Source organism: Nannobrachium achirus (assembly GCF_963921795.1).
Source record: "Nannobrachium achirus genome assembly, chromosome: 15".
Taxonomy (NCBI): domain Eukaryota; kingdom Metazoa; phylum Chordata; class Actinopteri; order Myctophiformes; family Myctophidae; genus Nannobrachium; species Nannobrachium achirus.
The window spans coordinates 21,369,573-21,395,659 of NC_137822.1; the positions used below are offsets into that span (position 1 = coordinate 21,369,573).

The window sequence follows — 26,087 nt, forward strand, 5'->3', positions numbered from 1 at the left end:
CAAAAAGTGCAGTTGTGGTTGTATCGTATTAACATAGTCCTTTTATTCATTAAAATAACTTCAGGATTGCAGCTTATAGAAAGCATTTACAAGCATGCATGCATTGCACAAACGCACACACACACACACACACACACACACACACACACACACACACACACACACACACACATGCGTGCACACACAGAGTATACGGGATACAGAGTGGAATTCCCGTCAGCATGGCACAGTAAAACATAGTCAGCAGTCTTGTTGATGTAATGGAGGGAGAGTTGGTTTTAAGTGGTCACTGTCTAATAGTGTCTATTGAACTATTTAGACCCTCCAGAAAAACACGGGCAGAAATCCTTGATTTTTTTCAAAGTAATCTTGAAAATAGTTGGACAATTTTGAATTCTTCAAACAGTACATTATAACAACACAACTCTTTGGTTCCCCTGGCATCAACCAACCATCATTTTAGCCCACACGGGCTAAAAAGTTTGGGAACCACTGGTTTAATGAAAACTGTGGATCTGCTGTTTTCACTAGTTTGGGTCCCAAGGGCAAATATCTAATTTCTCTATTGGGTCAAAGCGGACTAAAACGTTTGGGAAACACGTCTAATAAGTGGTCGAATGAATACTGAGGTGTTGACCTGTGAATGTACTCTTTCTCTCTCTCTCCTTGCAGACTGTGAGTGTTATGGTCACTCCAACCGTTGCAGCTACATCGAATACCTGAACATCGTGACGTGTGTCAGTTGCAAGCACAACACCAGAGGTCAGAACTGCCAGCACTGCAGACTAGGGTACTTCCGCAACGCCTCTGCTGAACTGGACGACGAGGGCGTCTGCATCGGTCAGTGTGGACGCATTAAGACCTGGAACGCATTATTACTTTAACCATTATTTTATGTTTTAACTATTAAAACATAGCAGATCTACAAGCTCACAGCGCGGCACTCAAGCTCACAGTGCGGCACCGAGTGCCGCGCTGCAAGCTTGTAGATCTGCTATTTTCTGAAAAATGCATGTTTTTGGTTCTCAAACTTTTTCACATCAAGGACCCCTGTTGAGTTGCATTTGTAACTCAACATTTGTTGAGTTACAAATGTTCGCTTAAAAAAAATAAAAAAATCACGATTTTTAAAAGATAGCAGATCTACACGCTTGTAGCGCGGCACTCAGTATGTGTTAAAATAGCAGATGTAGATATTTTTGGCAATGGGATTTCGTGTAGTCGGATAAAAGCAGTCCGAGTACAGAGCCAAACAGTTCACTATGTCTAAGAGAGTTTATGTTGTTGATATCAATGCAATTGCTATATTAATAACATTTTCCAGAAACTTTCAATAATAGTGAAAATAGCAGTTCTACAAGCTCACAACGCATTTTGAGCTTGTTGTAGGTCGACCGTTTGGGCTCAGAGCCCCCGCACCCCGTCAATGTAGAAGGTTACAGTGCCTCTGTGTAAAACTGCACGAGGTTACAATACGATCCTTCTTATAGCAATTAAATAAAAGGATGTGTGTACTCAGCGGATAATGATTCTCAATGAGCGTGCAGCAGCGCTATAGGCCGCGTGTAGTTTCACAGGTCATACATTTTCCATATGTACGCGAGCGGCATGTCTTGGTAGGAGGTCGTTCCCCGTCCATTTGCTGTGGAGCTAAAATCTGGTGTTGATTGGGATCCATCTGTAGGTGGACTGTGGGGGGTTGGAGGGTAAACTAGCACGGTTGGAGGACAACGAGGACCATGCCTTGGAGTCAGCACAAATGAGCCCCCACACAGTAAAATCCTCAGATTGAATTGATCCCTTTGTAACTCCCAGAATGTACTAAGAGTTCAAATTAACTCTATGGATTTTACAGTGCATTAGCTTACAGTATGAGGCCTGCACAGTTGCACACCATGCAGGGGGAGAAAAAAGGAACATATCACACCGGCACCTCTGGCGCACAAACCCTCACAAACAATGAATGCTCACTCACTCACTCTCCATACACTTTCTCACTTCATTATGTTGACGCTTGGTCAGGCACCTTCCACATCCGCTGCTGACACAGAGGACACCCTTTCACGTGCCATATTGTCAAGGACAGATCAAAACCGATTCCCACCTCAGTGGGTATCGGTATGCAAACTGGACGGGGCTGAGTCGGCAGATGCGGGCTCCGCACCACTCAGCGCGGGCACTCGCTTTGTGTCAAGCGAGCGCTTGGCACTCTGAGAGTATATTCGCTTGGCTATGACCTCGCCCGGGCACGCCTCACAGGGCCCTTGACAGGGTGCCTGTCGGGTTTTAAATAGTTTTGAGAACATGTTTTCAATGTTTTTTTTATGCCAACACCACCTTGTTCTCGTTCACGTGCACAGTCCTTTGTCAGTCACATGACTTGGATTGCCCTTATTGTTGAAAAGTGACACTAAAGGGGTACCCAGTGCATTGACCCAGTGATGCCAAGGGGATTCTGACCAAGTCTTAGTGTGTGACAAGTGGGAATATGTTGAACAGATATGCACACTTGCATAAGTGACCTGTTATAGCCCTACAGTATTATACTTGTTTGTATGACAAATAGCGGAAATAGACGATCTACAAGCTCCCAATGGGTCAAATTTAAAAAAAGAAATCTAAGTTGATATATATACAGTATATATTTTAAATGTTTGATATTTTTGGAAATCTTTCCATGATAGGGACAGATTCAAAGTTGTTGAACAAATGAATACGGGTACATACACCCACACGCCGATTTGTCCCTTTTTCCAGAGTGTAACTGTAACCAGTTGGGTTCTGTCCACGACCGATGCAACGGTACCGGATTCTGCCAGTGTAAAGACGGTGCTACTGGACCCAAGTGTGATGACTGTCTGTCTGGATACTACTGGAAACAAGGATGTTACCGTAAGTATTGTAGGATGTCTATTGTCTATCTATCATGTGTGTGCTGCTGAGTGCGTGCGTGTACGTGTTTGCGTGCGTGCGTGCGTGTGTGTACTGAAGTTGTGAGGGCCAAATGTCCCCAAAAATACAGTAGAATATGACTAGTAAGACGCCTCAGGGCGACAAGCGTCCTCGCCCTTGCGCCACAGGGATGTGGACATCAGGGATCTTCACATATGGGCATAAGGGGATTTGTTCCCCTGGCATCACAGGGATCTCCATATATGGGCATAAAAGGGATTTGTTCCCCCTGGCATCACAGGGATCTCTCTAACAGGGCATCATTAATATTGACGACTTCAGGGAACTCCATTTATGGGCATAAAAGGGATTCTGTTAGTGTGACATCACAGTAAAGCCAGAGTGTGATGACAGAGTGGCAAACCCATTCTGGTAAAGTGGTTCCCCTGACATCACAGTGACATCAGAGCATGATGTCAGAGCGGCAAACCCATAGACCGTAAACATGTGTACACGTCTACACGGACGGACGGACACGGACAAGCTGTAACGTTTCTCATAGTAAACTGCGACCTTCGGTTGAAATAAACAGATATTGTGTGGACAGTTAAAAAAAAAATCTTTACTTTGGCTTACAATAGAGCGTATGTGCATGCATAAAGTGAATGGCAAATTGAGTGGTAAAGTGAGTTTAACGTCGCTTAATGCAATCAGATAGGACTTTTCTGTTTGGATATATGGGCTATTTTTGCCACTCAGTAGGCGTTACCAAATAACTTCCGGGAGCGACACCCTGTGTAGAGGATGCCGCCGCCATTACCTGCGGCGTAAACAGTAGTGAAAGTAACTTGTAGCCTACATGTACATAAGTACTGTACTTAAGTACAATTTTGAGTATTTGTACTTTACTTGAGTATTTCCCATTTTACTTCTAAAACTGTCTATAAGGAAAAGAGGCAGGTTGTGTTGGTAACCGGTAATGTCGCCAGAATGAAGGTCGCCGGGAAACGGGGTGCGTTCGGAAATGCGCACCAGGTGTGTGGTCAGTGTAGTGAGTGCAGTGGTGGGTGACGATGTAGAGTGCACTCAGTGTGGCTTATTTACGAACGACCAGTTAAGGAGCAGCTGTGCGCTTTTTCAGTCTGAACTCTGAAGGTAAACTTTCTGAAAAGCAGCAGTTGCTAACATAACGTTGCTATTGAAAGGTCATTTAATTCATAACATTGGCCTTCCTGCTGTTAGTTTACACGTTGATGTGTGTAACGATAAACCCCAAAAGGACCTATCAAGCCGCAAATGGTGCATTTCACTATAATTTCCTCCATTGTTCACAGCTGAGAAGCGTTCGAGACACTGCCATGAAAACCAACCAATCATAACACCGCACTGACGCACCACACCACCAAACCCCATCTTCTGAGTATGGGGCTTTTAAGCCGTGACATCATTTTGTAGGCAGAGGAGAACTCTGCCCCCAGAGCATTTTCTGTCCCTCGCTATTTCAACAGATCCGAGACAAAAATAACGACTAAAGTATAATTCTAACACTTTCCTTTCAACAACAAAGAGAAGAAAAATGTGTAAATAGTAAAAATAGTAAAAAGATTCACGGAAACTGGGGGCAGAAATTCTCCTCTGCCTACAAAATGATGTCATACTTAACAGCCCCACACCTGGTGCGCAGCGCACTGGATTTCCGAACGACAACGCAACAATTGCACCGAAATAAACGAACGACAACATGGCACACCAGTGCGTTGAGTGCGCATTTCCGAACGCACCCAGGATTTCCGGGCGACATTCAATCCGACGACTATAGTGGTATTCGTTGTGTTTAAAGTTAGGAATTGGAGAGGGAGTGATACCCGGCTAAATATCGGATCACAGGAAGAGGGGGTGCAAAGATAAGATAGTATTATGGACCTCCAGAGCCATCGCTGAAGTACTGTGCTACTTAATCCATGCATATCTCAATATTTCCTTTAGTCCTCAAGGGAATGGATCATGTAGCTCATTAGTAGCATCAGCTGCTCCTGTAATTGATGAGTGTGTCGCACCTTAACCCCATTACAGAGATCCTACCTAGCACTAACATCTACCATCCAGTCAGGGACCTGTGTGTCAAATACACATTCTTATTAGAACGCACTTACACCTACCCACGTACGTGGGTGTGTGTGTGAGAGTGCATGTATTTGGAAAACATCCTTATTTATTGCAGTGCAGGGCCTATGTGTTAACTATTAATAACATGAGGTTTGACATCCTAGTCTAAATGCAGTAATGCAAAAAGACCTTGTTATCCTTTGAGTAACAATGGTGCTGTAGTTATTTTAGGTATGTCTCCTCATGCTACACCCTCCCCTCATACACACACACACACACACACACACACACACCCAGGCACAGACACAGACACCGTTTCTCAGTGTTTTTAGGTCAAGTTTCTTGTACAGTGTAACTACTCCTTTGTTTTCCCTAATGACTTTTACAGCTTTTTAATGACGTTATTCATTCATATAAAGATTACCTAAACACATTATAAAAAATTATATTGTGAGGACGTAAGTTCCTTAAAAACAATGATTTTTAACTTGACCCAGAGAAAGTGCCTGCTCAAGAAAAACAGACAGGGAAAAAGATTGCAGTAACAAAAAGGCAGGTGTTGCCTGTTATTGTCCCTGAGGCAAAGCTGGGAGAATTTATCTTGCCTCTTTCACTTCTTCTGTCTTCCTTTTCTACCAGGTTCCTTTTTGCCCTGAATTCTGCTCCTCTCACTGTATCTCTGTTTCCCTTCGCACTGTTTCTTAATTTGATGCTCTGTATCTTGTTGTTTCTCCTCACAATGTATCTTACTATGCCCCCGTATCTAGGGCTGTCATGATCATCACATTTTACTTGACAATTAATGTTGTCATACAAATGATTGTGATTTACGATTTAACCGTGTGTTTCCATTGAACATTGGAACATAAGAATTACATTTCTGTTTGCCTTTTAGACTTTGTAAACACAGGGGCAGATATGACAAATAACTTAAATTTACATAGAAATTACTGTCAATGACTGACACCATGCACCAATCAAAATAAATAAGGTATCTATGACCAAAATAGGCCATATTTAATCATTTCATACTCACAATTTGTCAAAAGGAAATAACTGATCCACAACACATTTTTGTAAATGTCTAAATGTATTGCGATTAGGCTATCAAAAGTATCAATTAATTAATAATGAGAGGCCAGTGTGCATCTTCTCTCCATTTCCCTTCTGCTGTCTGTTCCCGTCTTCTTCATTCACCAACTCCTCTCTGCCCTTCTTTTGGCCCCGTCCACTATTTGGATATTCTTTCCTCAACTTCTGTCTCAATCTCCTATAGTGGTTTTCAAAGCGCCAGGGGGCACCAGGAGGGCTAATTGGAAAGGAGATGAAAATGAAACAAAAATAAAAAGCATAAAAATATTTGTATATTTCAAAAATATATTTAAATTGAAATCCTATTAATTATTGAGTTTAACAACTTTCAAGTTGGCCATCTTAGCTATGCTCTTTCTTCTACTTTTTTTTAAGCTATTTCACAGTAGGGGGGCGCAGCCAGATGCTATGGCTATTTGGGGGTCCTTGACATGGAAAGGCTTGTGAACCCCTGTCCTATATGTCTACTCTTCCATCTCCCCACCACAGCTAACAATTGTGACGAGGAGCTGCTCCTGTGCCAGAACGGAGGAACCTGCTACCAGAACCAGAAGTGCATCTGCCCTCCAGAGTTTAAGGGGGTGCTGTGCCAAGACCCTCGCTGCGGGGGCAAGACCTGCAGCGCTGCCCCCTTCCTCCGCCTCTCCGCCACCACCCTGCTGCTCTGCTTTCTGCTCTCCCCCCTCCTCACCACATTAACTTCACACTGAGCTGCCACCACCCCGTGACAGAGGGGGTAGTGTGTGTGTGTGTGTGTGTGTGTGTGTGTGTGTGTGTGTGTGTGTGTGTGTGTGTGTGTGTGTGTGTGTGCGTGTGTGGGTGTCATATGTCTGTGGATTTTAAGTGAAGGGTGACCCTGCACGAGGAGGGCCATCATAGTCAACAACGGGGGGCCCTATCAACACTTTGCAACACACATACATTCGCACGAGTGCACACAGACATACGTACGGTACGCACATGCACGCACATATGCGCATTGACGCCTGATATACAAAGTTGCGCAGCGGCGTCCTGCACCAAAGATAGTCGATCTATTAACTCACATCGTGCTTGTGGCTTGTAGATCGGATATTTTCGGTGCGCGACACAACGCGTGACCAAGTATAAATCAGACAGCATTCACAGACTCGCACACACACACACCTCACGGGACTGTTACTGTTACTGAGAATGCACCCAGATGTGAGTGTATCGGACGGAGAAAAAGGACGAACTTCAGAGACAAACGGATGCAGACAGAGGGGAAACAAATCATAACAACCAAACCACTGTCTCTATCCCTTTATTCCAGAGCTGGGACGATGTGCATCATACCAAAAATGCGTAAAAACAAAAAAGAAACACTTTACGTCACTACTGTTTTCACGTCGGGGAGAGAGAAGGAGGGACCGGCTGTCGTAACAAACGGGACATTTTTCTGTTCTCCATCCTTGGTTGTTGCTGAGACTCACCATCTCATAAAGACTGATATTACTGATGAACAATGTGTCCTCTTAGACTTAGTGGGGTTTATGTTTGACATGTGGAGAGTGGGAGAGAGGTGGTGTGTGTGTGTGTGTGTGTGTGTGAGTGTGAGTGTGTGTGTGTGTGTGTGTGTGTGTGTGTGTGTGTGTGTGTGTGTGTGTGTGCGTGTTACTATGCTTGAGAGGGTCAAATATCCCCGCAAGTATTGTAGAATCAGCTATTTTCTGAGCGTTAAGGGTTAAGAATGGCAAAAACAAAATGGTAAAAGTCATTCATAAAATTGCCTTTTGATGTCCTCACAAGTATAGTAATATCTATAGTGTGTGTGTGTGTGTGTGTGTGTGTGTGTGTGTATGCGTGTGTGTGTGTGTGTGTGTGTGTGTGTGTGTGAGCGTGTGCGTGCGTGCGTGCGTGCGTGCGTGCGTGCGTGCGTGCGTGCGTGCGTGCGTGCGAGAGAGAGAACCTGCTGCTGAGGCCTACGTAGAATATTAACCAGGTTTCATTTGTTCTCAGAAGATGAGACTTGATTTCACATTTTCTTCTATTTCTGCTGCAGATTTTTATTTATTTATTATATCTTCCGTCATTGTATCTAATGTGCCCACTTACAGTCGCTGAGATTATACATATTATAATATTCAGAGGGTTATGAATAATAAAATTTAGTCACTACTATGGTTGTTATAGGAATGAGTGATTGTTGCCACACTTAGCGAGATTTTATCTTCACAACAGTATTCAGGAAACAGAATTTAACAGAATTTATCTTATCAGAAATCTAAAAGAGAGAAAAGATATCAAAGTATCAATATTATATGACATTATTTGAATATTTTTTGTAGAAAATATTTTTGTTTGGAGTTACAATAAATTATAACAAATGACATTTACAACTATTACGATTGCTTTTTATTACTGACTGTAAATGTAAATATGACTGTTGTTTTCCCTTGCTTTTATATTATTGCTTCAGTCTTAACTATAACATATTGTTGCCACTGCTAAATTATCAGATTGCTTCTGTTGGGTGTAATTTAATCGCAACTGAAAAGTGCGATACATTTTAATGACTACAGATTTAGCCACATGAGTCCTATTTTATACCCCGAAAATAGTAGACCTACAAGCTCACAATGCGTTTTATAGTGGCTCATTGTGAGTTTGTAGATCAGCTATTTTCAAATAGTCAAAGTAAAAATAAGGCTTATAAGTGGTTAATGTATGTTTTGTAATAATAATCTACAGTAAATCTGCAAACCAACGTCTAACTAAAAGTGCAATATTTGCCAATAATGACATTGCCCAAAATAGGGAGATTGAATGTAGTCTCACGTAGCCAGACTTTCATAGATCTCCGCCGGAGATACAGTACTGTACGGTGTAGATATCCAATATGTGAGACAAGGTTGAATGTGGTTAACTCTGAGAGTGTAAAAATAAACTCAGTCCACTTTTACACTCTCAGAGTTAAATTAACTGTAAGGATTTTACTGTGTCCATGTCACTAGCTCGTACGTATGTCACACCAAGTAGGAATGAAGAACCTAAATGACACAAATAATTTCACTTTGAAACCCAATAGTCCTTGAATCACAAAGAACATTCCTGAAAGGAGAATAAATAATTTCACCGACTACAACTGCACATCATGTATGTTGTTGAAGCCAAATGAAGAGAGTGAATTTGACTTTTTACTCAACAATATATTATAGTACATTTCGTTCCAAGAGTCAGTATCTGTGCTTTTAAGGTTCTTCAACAGCCAGCATCATGAGTGACAGCATGTTTATAAAATGAAAAGAAATGTGGGTGACAGCGTCACTTTGCTTTCAGGAAACATAGGTACTGCAAGAAGTATAACTCAATAGTTTCTATATACCATAATGCTATGTTTATTATTTCAGTCACCATACTGTATATTTATATTATGTTTTTTGTATAGATACTCTGGGATATGATCCTAAATATTATTTGTATAGAATGGATATTTGTGTAACATCTGGGCATAAAGGGAAAATACATGTTTAGGTGGGGAATTTGTCAAACTAGAAATAGGGCTAACATTTACTAGCTACAGTATGCCATTCTATCAATTTTAAAGGTAGGGTAAGTGATTATTTGTTCTTGTTTTGTTGTTAAAATAAGGGCTCTATATTCTGAGAGTACTATTATGTGCTTGTTCAGTAACAGGAGTCTCCTCATCTTTCCAGCTCTTTGGTAAACAGAACATTAATTTTCAGGTCAGGATACCAATTGTATTCAATCAGAAAAGAGAACATGCACAGGATATGGCATAAAGTAAGCAAGTAAATGTATGGGTACTCTCTCCTGATTGGCTGAAAATGTTCAACCCACCTGAATTTTCTGTTTATTCAAGGCACACATTGCATCAGTCACCCTGTAGGTGGATAGGACCAGACCCTTCCTCACACAGGAGTCATGCAGCCCAGCTCCTCATCCAGACATCAGTCATATCAAAACCTCCAAATGATCCAAAATGCTGCAGCACGATTGGTCTTCAACCAGCCTGAATTCTCACATGCACCCTCCCTTCTCCACGCCCTCTACTGGCTCCCGGTTGCTGCCCGCACAGAGAACAAAACACTGATGCTGGTTCACACTCTATAACATCCGTATAGGACCAGACCCTTCCTCACACAGGAGTCATGCAGCCCAGCTCCTCATCCAGACATCAGTCATATCAAAACCTCCAACTGATCCAAAATGCTGGAGCACGATTGGTCTTCAACCAGCCTAAATTCTCACATGCACCCCCTTCTCCACGCCCTCTACTGGCTCCCGGTTGATGCCCGCACAGAGAACAAAACACTGATGCTGGTTCACACTCTATAACATCCGTATAGGACCAGACCCTTCCTCACCCAGGAGTCATGCAGCCCAGCTCCTCATCCAGACATCAGTCATATCAAAACCTCCAACTGATCCAAAATGCTGCAGCACGATTGGTCTTCAACCAGCCTAAATTCTCACATGCACCCCCTTCTCCACGCCCTCTACTGGCTCCCGGTTGATGCCCGCACAGAGAACAAAACACTGATGCTGGCCTTCAAAGCAGCCAAAAGGTATGGCACCTCCATACCTTCAAAGCCAGATCGAAACCTACAACCCCGCCCGTTCACTCAGACCAGCTAACACAGGGAAGCTGACAGAACCCTTGCTAAAAAACCCCAGGACAACGATCCATTCATCCTAGAATCTTTTCCCTCCTGGCCCCCAAACTGTGTAATAAACCCCCTGTTGCACTTAGAACGGCAGACTCACTCCCTAGTTTCCGCCGTGGTCTGAAGACTCGCCTCTTCAGACTCCACTTTGCCCCATAGCACTTACTGTAGCACTTGCCTACCCTCAATAACCATATATTTTTATAACGTTTTTACTGAATAGGTGCTTATCTAAGTTTTTCTTAGATTTCTTAGATTATTCATTTGATGCTGATGTCTTACCGTGCTATTGTAAATCTCTCTGGATTAAGAGCATCAGCTAAATGCCTAAATCATAAATTGTAATTGTATTAAGAGCTGGAGAGACAGGGAGACTCCTTTTACTGAACAATCACCGATAGCAATGATACTATCACAATATAGTGGTTTAACCTTTGATCAAAACGTTTTTGTTTTCACCAAAACGTATCACTTACCCCACCTTTAACAGGAGAACCCTCTCTTCTAGACCTGAGATTAGTGTTTGTGAGGTTCTAATGCCACATTAGGTTGCTGTCATTAAAACCAATACCCCAGTCTTATAAAAGAGAAACGTACAATGATAAATATGCAGTATATCAAAAACAATGCTGTAACATAAAGGCTCACATATGAGATTTAAAAAAGAAAAAAAAACTAAATCTACACCTAAGTTAGAGATGCTTCATCATTCTGGGAACATTCATGTATTAACATTAATTCGGGTCGGGGCCACCAGGGCGTCCAAATGGATCCTTATGGGTCCGTAACTGAGTGTGTTAAATTAACACTTAAGAATTATATACTGTATTGGGGGGTCCCAAAGACTTAGAAATATTGTTCCATTCCATTCTGAGTTACTAGACCTGTAAGGGTCCATTTGGACTCCTTGTGGGCCACGGACCAGATGTTAAACGTACAATGGTCAGAGCCAGAGCACCTGGACAATGATAAGGGGTTAAGTGTCTGTATAAGGAGGAGGATCAATGGGACAGGAGTAGAGCAGTAGACTTAGAGTGTGTGTCCAACCATGGCAGCCCATAGGAGGACAGTTGTGACATAGAGTACCTCATAACATATGCGCTGACAAGTGTGTGGCGCTTTCATTCTGTTGTGTATTAATGTGTCATTCAACCTGCAAATGTGCAGAGAATGTACGCAAATATACTGTGTGTATTGTGCATAAAAGCACTATAGGCTACAGCACTTACAACTTCCTTAAAGCATCCTGTACTCATAAGGATGTAGAGTAACAACTCGTTTCCATGCACGGGGCAGGTGTGGCCCAGGGGTAGAGTGGCCGCTTGGCAACCGCAAGGTTCCCAGTTCGATCCCGGGATCCCCCAGAGTTAATGTTGACGTGTCCTTGAGCAAGACGCTGAACTCTTAATTGCTCCTGATGAGCAGACGTTCTTCATTAATCATCATCTGGCAGGATTTGTGTGGTCGTAACATGAGTGATGTGAAGCATTAATATGTGCTATGTGGTTCAGAGTAGCTTCTGAATGTCCAGTGTGGTCAGATGGGATAGTGTTTTCTGCTGGTGTTTCAGTCCGACTGTCCGAGTGTATCAAAGGGTGCGTTCGGAAATGCGCATCGGGTGTGTGCTCAGTGTAGTGAGTGCCTAAACCTAACCCTAATCCTAACCTCAGTAAAACTATGCCTAACCCTAACCCTAACCTTAACCTCAGTAAAACTATGCCTAAACCTAACCATAACCCCTAACCCTAACCACACCCGGTACGCATTTACAAACGCACCCTTTGATACACTCGGACTGAATCACCAGCAGAAAACACTCTCCCGTGGTCAGATCAAAGAGCAAAAAGTAAATGGCATATGTCGCCACTGTCGGGTGGAATCCTTGTACTGTCCAAAACAGTTGCTTTTATTATTATTTATTCACAATCTATTTATTAATATTCAGAAAACCCACACATACTTTCAACCTGACTGCTTAAACCATAGGCAAAAAAAAGGCAAAAAGAGTGAGAACAGCAGGTTTACAAGTTGCAACGTGTCACATCTTTATGTGAATTTTAAGTGATATTTTTCTGTGAGACGCCGTCGTACAACGAAGTATAAAATAGGGCATTCCTTCATTAAAAAGAAAACATGAAAATGAAATATGGAGATACAAGAGTTATACCTGACAGCAATGATAATAGAGTCATGCATGTGCTAATGATGTCTTGGGATTCACAGAGAAATATGCCAAGCTAACGCATGCATCAGAGCAGGCGTATTATGGAGCTTGTGAGATCTCTTTCTGAAATAATTCAGGATTCAATTCCTCTGCTTTCTTTAGACAGCAGTTGAGACAGTGGATTCAGAATCTAATTCTGGTAAATTAACGTTGAGACATTTTGCTATAATATTGACCAAAAGAAGAGCCACAATACTGTAACTTTGGGTAGTACTTTTGTTGGCGACCTTTATTTACTCCTTGAACACAATTAAAAAGTATAAATAGACATTTTTATTCCTTTATTCACATGGCAAAAATAGGACAACTTTACAACCAACAGAGCATCCCAACTGTTAACCCAGTCAGTTCTCTCAATGACTTTTTCTATATTAGAAGCGGCTTAATGCCAAGCATAATTTACTGAACAAAAAAGAAATAAACCCTGAAGGCTATTTCAGGTTGGATATTGTTCTGAAATAAACCCGTTACATAATAGGACACTGATGATCTCAAGCATTAATATTTATAAATGTGATTGTATCCAGCTTTAATGAACTTAGGTCAATTTCTAAAATGTTAAAAGCCAGGCCATCACACAAATTGTGAGTGACAAACACCATCCTGAAAAAAGGACATATTTGAAGTGCTGAAGGCAAATCATTTTGATTATGGCATAGGCCTATATGGTTTTTAGTTGTACTGAGGCGTGCCAAATTCAAATTCTTATACATGTCTTTTCGACTAAACAAAGAAGCTAGAATAAAATACACAAATGACATCTGAACTCGATTACACTGAACACAGTGAGCGAGTGCTGTCAGTGGAGGAGGCGCTTTATCCAAAGTTGCTGGAACTGAATTGGTCAGTAGTACAAGGGTGTTTAGATAGATAGATAGACAGACAGAGAGATGACTCTGTGGTTTACATGGGTTACACATAGAAAAACTAACTACAGTAGCCTTCTACAAAATTCAGGCAAAATAAATAATCAAATACAAAAATTGTAGGCACAGCAGTGACAGCACTGGAAGAAAGCCACTAGGGGGATGCTCACAGCGAGGTAGGTAGTGGTACCGGGGTATACAGCTAAATATGACAACCTCGCCTACTGGCTGGAGGGTAGAAGTCCATCCCGAGGTCGCTGGCAACACGTCTACTTACTGTCAGATAGACAGAATAGTCTACTCTAATAATCCCACAGACCTACACCATCTCTGTTGATGACAGAAAGGGTAGAACAACAATCAGAAAGGGTGGAGGATGACACAAGCGAGAAAGAGAGTGTCTCCAGCCTCCCTGCCATGAAATGCACCGAAGAGATGAAAACTAGGCTACCTGTTCTGGCTTCTACCGATGTGGGAGAAGTACTGTAATCGACTAAATGTACTTGGTGAGTTTACTGTCCACCACTGGGGTTAACTTTACCTCGGAGGCACAGGTGTGGGCATTTAACCCATCTGGGTAAAAGATTAAGGTGGAGGCATCCGCCTCAGCGTCCTGGGACTTTGAGTGTGTGTTACTATTAAGGACAGTTCAAGCCCTTGGGTTGGGGCTGTGTAGTGTGTGTAGAGGCTGAGAGAGACCTCCCAGCATGCCCTTAGCACATTTGGTTCAGTGTTGTTTTATAGTTTTTTAATAGAGTTATGGTTTACAATCTGTTTTGAGGGAGAAATGATAGTGTGTCAACTATGTTGTATGATTTTGGTTATACCATGAATGATGATGTTAAATGCAGGGAGTACCCCCCTCTACTCTTGATGTTGTCCTTTCTACTTCCCTTGAGAACTTAGTGCAGTTATAATATTGTTGTAGCTTACATACATCCAGGAGCAAACATTGCATTGATAAGGAACTTCATAGTCACTGGCAAGCAGGAAACCACTCTGCCCTCTGCTCCTGTGATCTGTGTTGGGGACGATCCGTTAGAATCTAAGGACAGTATTTTTACTCCTGTGATCTGTGTTGGGGACGATCCGTTAGAATCTAAGGACAGTAGGCCTATTAATATTCAAAAGAACTTGGGATGAAAGAACTCCATTGTTATTCACACTTCCGGGATGGCTACAAGGCCCTACCGTGGCCACTCTTTGGAAGATCATTGCTCGATCCAACTGGTCCCTACCTACAGTACAAACAGAGACAAAAAAAATAACCAGACAGTGAAAGGCAGGTCCGAATCGGATTCCACGCCACAATCCTGCTATAAGCCGACTGGGGAACGTTCAAGCATGATACTGAGAATAATGTCACAAATTCTCAGACACAGTGACTGGCTTTATCAACAAGTGTATTGATAATGGTGTCCAAAAACTACCATTTGGATTTACCCTAGCCAGAGACCATGTGTAAATGCTGAGGTAGGCCTACTGTACGTGCTGCACTACATGCATGCAACACCACCTTCAGATCCGCGAATGCAGGGTCTAGTCTACACAAGAAAAAATATATATTTCACCCACTTCTTTAGCCCTGTAAAACCAGCACCATGTGACATTTTGTGATTCTGCAAATCAGACATAGTTGAAAAGGCTATTTTTTTAAACAACCATGAACCCAAACGTTATGAGACAACATGATTTGCGAAGTTCAGAAGTTCTCCAGTTAATCTTTAAATTGAACACTGCCTAATGCCAGTCTCCAGAAATTAATAAAATTTACAATAGTTTTTGATAAACCTTTTTCTTTCCAGGATTATGTCACATTAAAAAAAATAGGTCTTCATTGTGATATACTGTATAAGCCAGAATGGATGCTCATTGCTGGATGGTAAGGTTAGCTGCAATAGTTTGTCGCAATGTCCCTGAATGCCTGAAGAGGGCACCATGCTTCAATAAAGCAGATGACTGAGTTCAGTGTAAGTGTGTGCCTGCATGTCATCCTTATTGGCTATTTATGCTTTTCAATTTATTGTTGGGGTATAATGTTATTAGACCCCATCTTGTTTGCCCAACTATATTATTGTTCATCACATCAGAACAATGGGATTTAGGTTGAAGTTTCTCTTTAATACCAAATTATGTTTTGAAAGTTAACATTGGATGAATATTTCCAAAACGTCTTTTGGAGTGTGCAGGTGTTGTGGCTCGTGGTCTAATGCTCTTTCACTCACTATAGAGTTTCCATGGTCGCATCGCAGGCCTCCTAGCTAAATGCTGGAGTGCTTTAATATTGTGAAGGCTACTTAACACTTAAGCACTAGAAGGCAATTATTGATTCAAATTGTGAAGGTGTGTTATTGCCCAGTCTCTCTGAAGTTTCCATGTTTATTGTCATACCTCCAGACAAGGTCCCCCAATGGGATAACAGCGCCATCTGGCGATGCAACAGAGTAAAACTCATAAGCTCCCGAACGTCAATTTTTAATTTGTCGGAAGGGCTGTCAATCACAAACGAGGGCACCGCCCCCGAGTGTATATAAACCCCATGGGCTAACATGGCGTCCTCTTTCCGCACCTCTGCTTACCGCAACTAGAGTGTAGCGAACTCAGCAATTTATTCTGTAAAGTATAGCCTGCAGCGACGCCTAGGAAGTCGGCCACTGGCCTTTATAGAATATCTCCCTTACGTCTTTATTCTTCAGTTCTTCTCTCTTCAACAGTTTCGGTGTTCTCACCTGTTTCCTCGCTGTAAGTTTCCAGCTTCTTCTCTGAGCTTGTTATTGTCCGATAGCCTCTCGTAGCTTAGCCTAGCTTCAAGCTATCGTAGCACGATGTCTGCTCAGCGTCCTAGCGCTAGCCACCTGCTAGCCTTGGTCCCGAAGAAGTGTGGCCTCCCGGCTTGCAGAGGCCTCATCGCACGCGAGGACACCCACCGATTCTGCATCGTCTGCATGGGAGTGGGACACGGCTTAGCCGCCCTGTCTCCTCCGGCCCCGGCCTTGGGTATGAACTGCGTGGACTGCCTCCAGTACGACGTCGCAGCCCTCCAGGCCCGCTACAACATCGCTGCCGCCGGCCTCGGCCTAAGCACCGCTGTCTCCGCCGGACCCCTCCCAGGTACCTCTCCTCGTGTGCCGGTCAGCGCTGCACGCCACAGCGCTGCTCCCCGCCACGTGGTTAGGCCTCCAGCGGCCTTGCCCACAGCTAGCACCGGTAGCCCCGGCGCTAGCGGGCCGGCTGCTACTACTGCTCCGCGGGAGGTTCCTCCAGCGACCCCCGCTGTGTCTCCGACTGGCTCGGCTGGCGCCGTGCCCAGGAAGAGAACCTGCAAGACCACCGGAGTTGTACCACCGCCAGCTGCTACTCCGGCGGCCCACTTCAAGGAATTCCACCCGCTCACCGTTGGTGACATTCCTTTGTCCTTCTCCGTCCCCCAGCTCCGCGCTATGGGGCCTCCTAGCCCCGTCTCCTGGCACGCCAGCGATGGAGACGAGCCTTCCCAGGAGGACTACGACATGTCTGAGGAGGACTCGGAGGGTGAGTACGAGGACGACTCCTCCCAACTTCCCTCCGCACAGGGCGGAGGCGCGGCCAGGGTGGTTCCTCACGCCGAGGCTTCCACCTCCGCCGCGGCCTCCTCAGCCCCCACTGTCTCCCTCCCCCCTTCCACGCCAGCTGGGGGGAGAGGAGCAGCGGCACACAACCCGGACCCTCTCCCGCTGGACGAGCTGTCGGTGTTGGAACGTGCCACCATCAGATGCGGCCTTGAGATGCCACTCGAAGAGCCGCCTTCTGGACACCGGGCTAGGGTTCCAATCCTGGGCCAGGATGTGGAGCCCTCCCCCCCCCCCACGCATGGCCAAGCTCCCAGTGGTTCCAGGTTTCGCAGAGGCCCTGCACTCAACCTGGACCAGCCACAAAGACCCCCCCAAGCTCCCCTTCCTCGTGGACTGCCTCAACGCGGAAGGTATTGGGATCCCCTTGTGCCCCCCGATGGACGAGCTGCTAGCCCGGTCCCTGGTGGGGAGCCTCAAACCGGAGCACGAGCGGACCGGCCCGGGTGGTCGCTGTCCCTTCAACTTGGCCGTGGGGAAGAAGCCACTAGGGTTTGCTATCGACGTAGATGACAAGCAATCCTCTAGGGTGAGAAACGCCTACAGGTCCTCTGCGCTGGCCACCAGAGGACTCAACGCCACCCAGCTGCTGCTCTCGTCCACCAGGCTCCTCTTCAACGAGCTGGAAGGGGTCCCTGAGGATACAGCGGCTGAGATGGATAAAACGCTTCGCATGCTGGTGGACCTCAACGTGCACGCCATCGAGTGGCTCGGTCATGGCATGGACTACTGCAGGGGTCCTCAAATAGAAATCTTGAAGGTCCACAAATATGTTTTTGAAACAGGTCCGGGTCCGGAAAAACAAATATATATAAAAATAAAGTAATGGTCTGTTTCCAGATTCTTTATTAAAAGGTTTTAGGTCCTTAATTATGAATGGCCTCACTGTCATCTGGCCTGGGGACTCCTCCAAAATCATTTGGGGACCTCACTTGACTGAAGTGCAACAACCCATTGAAGGGAGATTACAGAATGTTTAAATCAAAGTGGAGCAGAGATATTTTGCGCTAATGTTTGTTGCTTTGTTTTCTTTTAACAAACTGGGTTAGTTAATTTTTGAATAATTTATGCTTGTATCACAACATGAATATCGATCTGAAAACAAGTATCGCGCGTCAGAGACTAAAGCAGCTCGTAGCTCACTCCTGTACCGAGTAGGGAGGCTACTGCGTGCAGCTCACAGCTAGCTTAGCTGCATGGCTCGCTGGCTGCATATCCATGCAGAAAGAGAGAGACGGCGGTGGCACGTCCCGACAAACTCTCTGGAGAGAAGATTACAATCCTGCAAACATATTCACGTTGATGTTGTTGTGCGTGAATGAAGCCCACTGGTTTATAGTTGAGCTGTTGCAGGCTGCAGCTCCGAGTCCGAACGCTTCGAGTAGCCTACTACTTGGACGCTTCCGTGGTCTCTGGAATGAACTCTAGTGACCCAGCTGGTAACAGCCTATCAGCGTAGAGATGACAACCCATGTGGGCCGGCATCAGCCAATCAGCTCGTCGTTGTCCCTCTCTCTCTCTCTCTCTCTCTCTCTCTCTCTCTCTCTCTCTCACACACACACTCACAGCGCATGCAATGAAGTGAAACGAAACGAAAATATGTTTCCTTTTTGTTCTTTTTACTATAATTCGTCCTGGGTCCGGTCGGCGGTGCCTCGCGGTCCGGACATGGACCGCGGTCCGCCTATTGAGGACCCCTGGACTACTGCATGCAAGCGGAACGTGCCAGGTGGCTCCATAAGGTGAAGCTCGTTGGCCCTTCTAAGGGGGAGACCGAGAAGGTCATGCAAGACCTCCCCGGGCACCCTACTTCTCTGATGGGCGGCGGCCTGGACCTCCTCCGTCGAGAGGTGGAGGCCAAAAGGATCACCTTGGAACTCCTGGAGGCCACGACTGAACCCCAGGAGCCCAAGAAAGAGAGCAGGGAAGGACGCAAGAAGACCCACAGTCAGGCTGACAGAGGGCGCTCTTCTTCCAAGCGGGGGAAACCCCATCCCCCCAGAACCCCTTCCTCCTCCGCGGGACCCTCCCGCACTGAAGTGAGGCCTCCGGCCCGCTCCCAATCCCGCCACCCTCCCAGGGACGGGAAACCGGCCGGCTCCCACAAGGCCCGTGGGAAGCCGCCTCGGAAGTGACACTGGACATTGGCGGGGTCCCCCTGAATATTCAGGGGAACCCCCTCTCAAACGCAGACGAGTGAACTCTATTTCTTATGCCAAGAAAATAATGTTTATTTCTCCTCCTCTGTGTTCCCCTCCAGTGCCTGTATTAAAGAGTGTGTTGATGAAACAATGCCTGTTTATTTCGACTCCTCCTGCATTAGTACAGACGACCCCATTTTGCATGAAAACAGCCAGTGTAGAGAAGTCCAGGCAGGAATTTCTTTCCACTCAGAAAGTACCGCTTTATCCAGTCATGCAGACAGGTCACAAGCGTATGTTTTCTCCTCCTTGCAAAATGTCTCTAAACACGTTAAATCCTATTCACAGTGGGTCAGTGTCTCATCTGTGCAATACCCCTCTGTCTCCACTGAGCGGCACTGCAATGCCGAGGTTAGTCCAAGACATGAGTTTGGTTTTAGCGTCAGGGAAGAAGCCAGCACATATCAACAACCAGGGTCGGCCTCGTCTTCCCCGCGGGAAGCATATAAAGGCCTTAGAACAGGTGTTAAACGTAGATACAGCTCCCCAAGCCGGGGATTATGTTTCTTATGCTATAAACTCTGTCCCCCGGGATCTACGTTATGTGCCGCCTGTATTTTCAACAGGCAGGGTTTTAGGGGAGTCACGTGTCCGGCCCCCGCCGGATACGGAATTGAGCGCACCGGATACGGAAACGCTCTTCCCGGCCGTGGCCCCGCGCTTGCCAGCCCGGTGGCCACCGGATACGGAAACGTACTCCCCGGATACGGAACCCCTCGGTCCCGTTCTCCCTCTCCCTCACGGCCCAGTAGTCCCGCTAATGCGGTACAACCCCAAGGCTTCTCCGTTGCTCAGCAACACGTTAGCACAGTGTGCGGAGCAATGGAAACGTTGCAATCCGAATCAGTGGGTGTTTCGGACAGTGACACAGGGCTACAGACTACAGTTCGCGGAAATACCCTCCCTCTCCAGCAAGGTTATTTACACTCGAGCCCGCGGCTTGAAAGCGGATGCCTTGAGAGAGGAGATAAGCTCGCTATTGCACAAGGGCGCTATAGTGGAGCTATCGCGAGACCAGAGCCGGTTAGGCTTCTGGAGCCGTTATTTTCTGGTTCAGAAAAAAGGAGGGGGGCTGCGTCCGATCATGGACTTACGCGCTCTAAACAAGCACCTAAAAAAGTTCAAGTTCAGGATGCTGACGTCAGAGGCTCTGATGAGATCAGTGAGGCAGGGGGATTTCCACTGTTCAGTGGATCTGAAGGACGCTTATCAGCACGTCCTTATTTATCCCCCCCACAGGAAGTTCCTGCGGTTCGCCTTCGAGGGGCGCCTGTACGAGTACACAGCCCTCCCCTTCGGCCTTTCCCTGAGCCCGCGGGTTTTCGTGAAAGTGACCGAGGCGGCCATTGCTCCACTGAGGCATCAGGGAATCAGACTTGCGAATTACATCGACGATTGGATGATTTCCGCCGCCTCCTGCTCAGAAGCGGCGCGCCATACCAATCTGGTGTTATCACACCTGAAGGCCTTGGGTTTCAACGTCAATTTTGGCTAAAGCATGTTGTCACCCTCTCAGCAGATTTCCTTTATAGGAATATCTCTGGATTCGGCCACGATGTCTGCCCGCCTCTCGCCAGAGAGGGTGGACAGGTTTCTGACTTGTCTCCGCTCCTTTCAACTGAACCAGGTGGTCAGGTACAAGGAGTGTATGAAGTTAGCAGGGCTGATGGCTTCAGCGGTGCAACTTCTGCGTCTGGGCAGGTTTCATATGAGACCTTTCCAGCGGTGGACACTGGCGCTCAGAATTCCTTCCCGGCAACGGTACAGGAAGGTGACGGTCAGCCAGGTCTGCATGGACGCTCTGATCCCATGGAGGGACCAGGCGTTACTGACGAGTGGGGTCTCCATGGGCGAAGTGGTGTCACGCAAGGTGATCACCACGGACGCCAGCCGCTCGGGGTGGGGCGCCACCCACGAGGGGCGCTCAGCCAGGGGCCTTTGGACCCAGGCCATGTTGGAGTACCACATCAATTATCTGGAGTTAATGGCGATCTACTTGGCGCTCAAGCATTTCGAACCGTTTCTCCGAGGTTGCCATGTCCTGGTCAGGACGGACAACACGGCGGCCCTGTATTATCTCAACAAACAGGGCGGCCTCTCCTCGCGTACGCTGGATCAGCTAGCGCGCGAGATGACTCTCTGGTGTGTGCCTCATCTGAGGTCCATCAGAGCCTCCCATGTCCCAGGCCTTCAGAACGGCGGCGCCGATCTGTTGTCCAGGGGGGAGCCTCGCTACGAGGATTGGTCTCTCCACCCGGCGGTGGTGAGGCAGATCTTCTCCAGGTTCGGTCAACCTCGAGTCGATCTCTTTGCCTCCCAGGAGAACGCGAAGTGCCCCCTTTACTTCTCAGTGAGGGGGCCTTCTTCTCTGGGGACGGATGCGTTCGCTTACGAGTGGCCGGAGGGCCTTCTCTACGCGTTCCCGCCCTTGGAGCTGATCCTCCCCACGTTAGAGAGGATCAGGTGCTCCAACCTGGAGGTTCTTCTCGTGGCACCATCCAGGGGAGTGTGGAGGTCTCTGATCACCCCACTGCTCTCTCGGTCCCCCTGGCAGCTCCCCTTGCACAGGGATCTGCTGCGCCAGGCAGGGGACGAGATCTTACATCCAGACCCGCGGGTCCTAGACCTGTGGGTTTGGCCCGTGAGAGGGAGAACCTGCTAGCAGCAGGCTTCTCACCAGCGGTTATAGCTACTATTCAGAGTGCTAGAGCCCCCTCCACCAGGGCAGTGTATGATGGAAGATGGAATGCCTTCTTGGACTGGTGTGAGCTTCAAGAGCCGCCTGTGGTGGCTCACTTGGCTCCGGCCCAGAGGGTGTTAGATTTCTTGCAGGACCGCCTTGACCTTGGTCTGGCGTTCTCTACACTGAGGGGTTATTTAGCGGCTATTGATGCCTGTCACCTGGGGGTGGCAGGCAAAGGCCTATCTAAAATCCCTGAGGTGGTCAAGTTCATGCATGGTGTCGACCATTTGAGACCTGTGACTAGAGCTTTGTTCCCTGCTTCTTCTTCTTCTACAGTTGGTTCTTGAGGGCCTATGCAGGGCGCCTTTTGAACCAATTGAGGGGACCTCCTTGAAACATTTAAGTTTCAAGACGGCTCTTTTGCTGGCCTTGTCTACGGCCAAGCGAGTGAGCGACCTTCATGCGCTCTCTGTGAGCCCTGATTGTATGAGGTTTCTCAATAATGACTCCAAGGTTCTTCTTAAACCTCATTTGGGTTTTGTTCCGAAGAACCGGGTGGTCCCGAAGGAACCTGTTGTTCTGACGGCCTTTCATCCTCCTCCGTTTGCCTCGGAGGAGGATAGACGTCTTCATTGTCTGTGTCCTGTTAGGGCCTTGAAGGCCTACTGTGACAGGACGGTGGACAGCAGGTCTACTTCTCAGCTTTTCGTTGTCATGAATGCCCGTCGGCGAAAAGCGGTGTCTAAATCCACTTTGTCAAGTTGGATTGTGGATGCTATTAAGTTGGCTTACGCCCGTGCTGGGTCCGAAGTGCCGGAAGCACTTAAGGCCCATAGCACTAGGGGTGTGTCGACTTCTTGGGCCTTGTCCAAAGGGGTCTCAATTAATGAGATTTGTGCAGCGGCGAATTGGTCTTCGCCGTCTACCCTTGCGACCTACTATCACTTGGACGTTGCCCCTTCTGCCTTGGCGCATTCGGTTCTGGGTGCTGCTGCCCCGTCTACTGTGTAGTGGGGCGGCTCTCTCTCCCCTTCCTGGGACAGCATGCCACTGTTCCTAGGAGACCTGGGGGGACCCTGAGTTATTCCCTTATATTACTGTAGTATTATAAGGCAGACCCGTGTCTGCTCTTAGTGCATAAGGCGGACTTCGGTCTGTCAGGGTCTCTTTCTGTCTGAACACGCCCAGGCCCTGTGGGTCTGGGTCGGGCCAGTCCTGGGAGGGGTCACGTCGGTTGACGGGGCCTCCTTCCGGGTGTGGTCTGTGTAGACGACAGTTCTGTCGGAGCTTAGCTTCTCGGGGAGTATATGAGTCCCATTGGGGGACCTTGTCTGGAGGTATGACAATAAACACATAGGTTCCGAACGGAACCCCTGTTTATTTAATACCGGAGGACAAGGTCCCCCAGATTAAAGCCCCTCGGTTCGCTAGTTGCGGGCAGAGGTGCGGCTTTAGAGGACGCCATGTTAGCCCATGGGGTTTATATACACTCGGGGGCGGTGCCCTCGTTTGTGATTGACAGCCCTTCCGACAAATTAAAAATTGACGTTCGGGAGCTTATGAGTTTTACTCTGTTGCATCGCCAGATGGCGCTGTTATCCCATTGGGGGACCTTGTCCTCCGGTATTAAATAAACAGGGGTTCCGTTCGGAACCTATGTGTTTCCCAGGCTTAACATATTGCTGGTGTGTTTTGAAGATACCTGTTGAGGGCCCAAAGGTACAGTATCGTCCCAGTACCTTGGCGCAATGGCATCTACCTAACTAGAGTCGCAAGTTTCACATGTACAGTACTCAAAACAGTCTCTCCCCCTGTTTCCTGAGAGGTAAGAGTGGGGAGTTATGACAACAAGTTAACAACAACACAAACTTGTCCAGCTGAAGTTTTACAGATACAAAAACAATATCATACCAAACACAATCTGCCAGCTGTGCACATTTGGGCTTCTGATGTTTTCAAAATGTATATCTACAGGAGGCCTCGGATTCAAACAGAAACTGTACTAGCTAGACTACATTTGGTGCTGGTATATTTGCTTTGTCTTGTCTTGTTTTACATTTTGATCTGTAAGGTTTCAGCTGGATAAGGTTTCCTCTTTGCATCACCCCCCACATTTACTTAGAAAACAGGGGGAGAGGGGGTGCCCGCTGGCCTACTGGTCCAGGCGCATACGACTTATAGGCATTGCCACATAGGCATGGATCCGGAAGACCTTTGCCGCATGTCACTCCACATCTCTCCCCCCATTTCCTGTCAGCCTATTGTCCTATCAATAAAGGCATAAAAGCCCCCCAAAAAAAAGAAAACAGGGGGAGAGGCACAGTCCATCCCGATGGTCCTCCAATACCTTGATGCGACTCGAACCTGCCAGTTGTCTGAGCACCAGGCACCCAGTTACCTCTCTGACATGTTAGTTCCTTACGAACCAGAACATAGCCTAAAATCCCTCATGCATGGGTCTTCTGTCTGTTCTTAAGTCCTGGCTCATAACCAAAGGCGACCCCGGGGTTTTGCTGTCAGGGCTCCTCCAGCTCTGGAAATCCCTGCCTGAGAATCTCAGACTTCCAAACTCGGTATCATCTTTTAAATCTCTATTCAGAATTCACCATCATGAGGAGCTGTTTCTTGAAAAATGGGAGAAATGGACTGATTATACTACCCGGAAGAATGACACCGCGGAGAAATGAGATGGACTATAATACGATGATGGAAATGATGTAATGTTGACCCTGTGAATATATGCACGTGACGAAATAAAAAATAAGTAAAAAAAAGAAAAAAAGAATTCGCCATCATGAATCCGACAACCGTGCATACCGTTAATTTGTACTCATGTTTTTGTTACCTAGACTGTTACCTAGACTAGAAGATAGAATAACCACTATATGCATATTTTTTAAATCTCCTCATGGTGATCTCCTCATATTGGTACTGGCGCTACACAGCCCACGTTTAATATAACATAGCTTTTGAATCTTAGGTTGTACAATCAACATATTCTTTCCCCTGGATTCCTTGGATCATGACACAATTTTCAGATCCCATTCCAATTCTCAGAGGAGCACACCTTTCAAGTTAGTGTATTGTTTATTCCCTAATTGTCTGTCCCAATTGTCCTGTTTCTTCTCAATTTTGACCTTCTTCTATTTCCTCTAGACCAAATCTTATTAATGGGGTTGTATTTTGATCCGTCTAGTTTGATTTAATCATGTCCTCTGTAAAGCACTTTGAAGCCTTGTTTTGACATTTATTTTATTATTAGATAATTATTGTTATTATAATTATTATTATTATTAATTATTATCAAATAAGAACATAACTGCACTACAGTACAGTAGAGAGGACTACATGGCCCCAGGACACAAGGCTATAAATAGTTGCTTTGCATGTAATCAAGCCATGCTTTGTGGGGAGACTGCTTTGCCCAAGGGTGTGAAGAAGAATAAAAACATTTTAAGCACAATAGATACTTATGTTAACAGTATTAAACATACATACACACATAGGCAAATCCTATAGTAATGTTTGCGAGTCTGACAAAAAAAAAAAAAAGAAAAAAGAAAAGCTGTGTAGGGCTAAAGAGTCTTTGGTCTCCCCCAAGTGGATGTAGTTTAAAATGACACTGTGGTACAATGTACTATATTTGTAAATTGAGAGACTTTAATTTAAATCTTATTCTCAAACCCAGTGGCCACAGATCAGGGCAAAACAAAACGCCAGGGAGATTACATTTTAGCAACAGAGATTTCTGTGTTGAAACATCAGT

At 46.0% G+C, this 26,087-nt stretch overlaps 1 protein-coding gene across 1 annotated transcript in view; it reads left to right on the forward strand.

The window, feature by feature from the left end:
- Positions 1–6,800, forward strand: part of ntng2b (netrin g2b) — a gene marked incomplete at both ends in the record, with an annotated part of 95,081 nt that extends 88,281 nt beyond the window's left edge. The window contains 3 exons of the mRNA XM_080743178.1: positions 673–840; positions 2,758–2,892; positions 6,580–6,800. Coding sequence (XP_080599304.1) covers positions 673–840; positions 2,758–2,892; positions 6,580–6,800 — 524 coding nt within the window. The remainder of the gene's footprint in view (positions 1–672; positions 841–2,757; positions 2,893–6,579) is intronic.
- Positions 6,801–26,087: the final 19,287 nt, after the last annotated feature.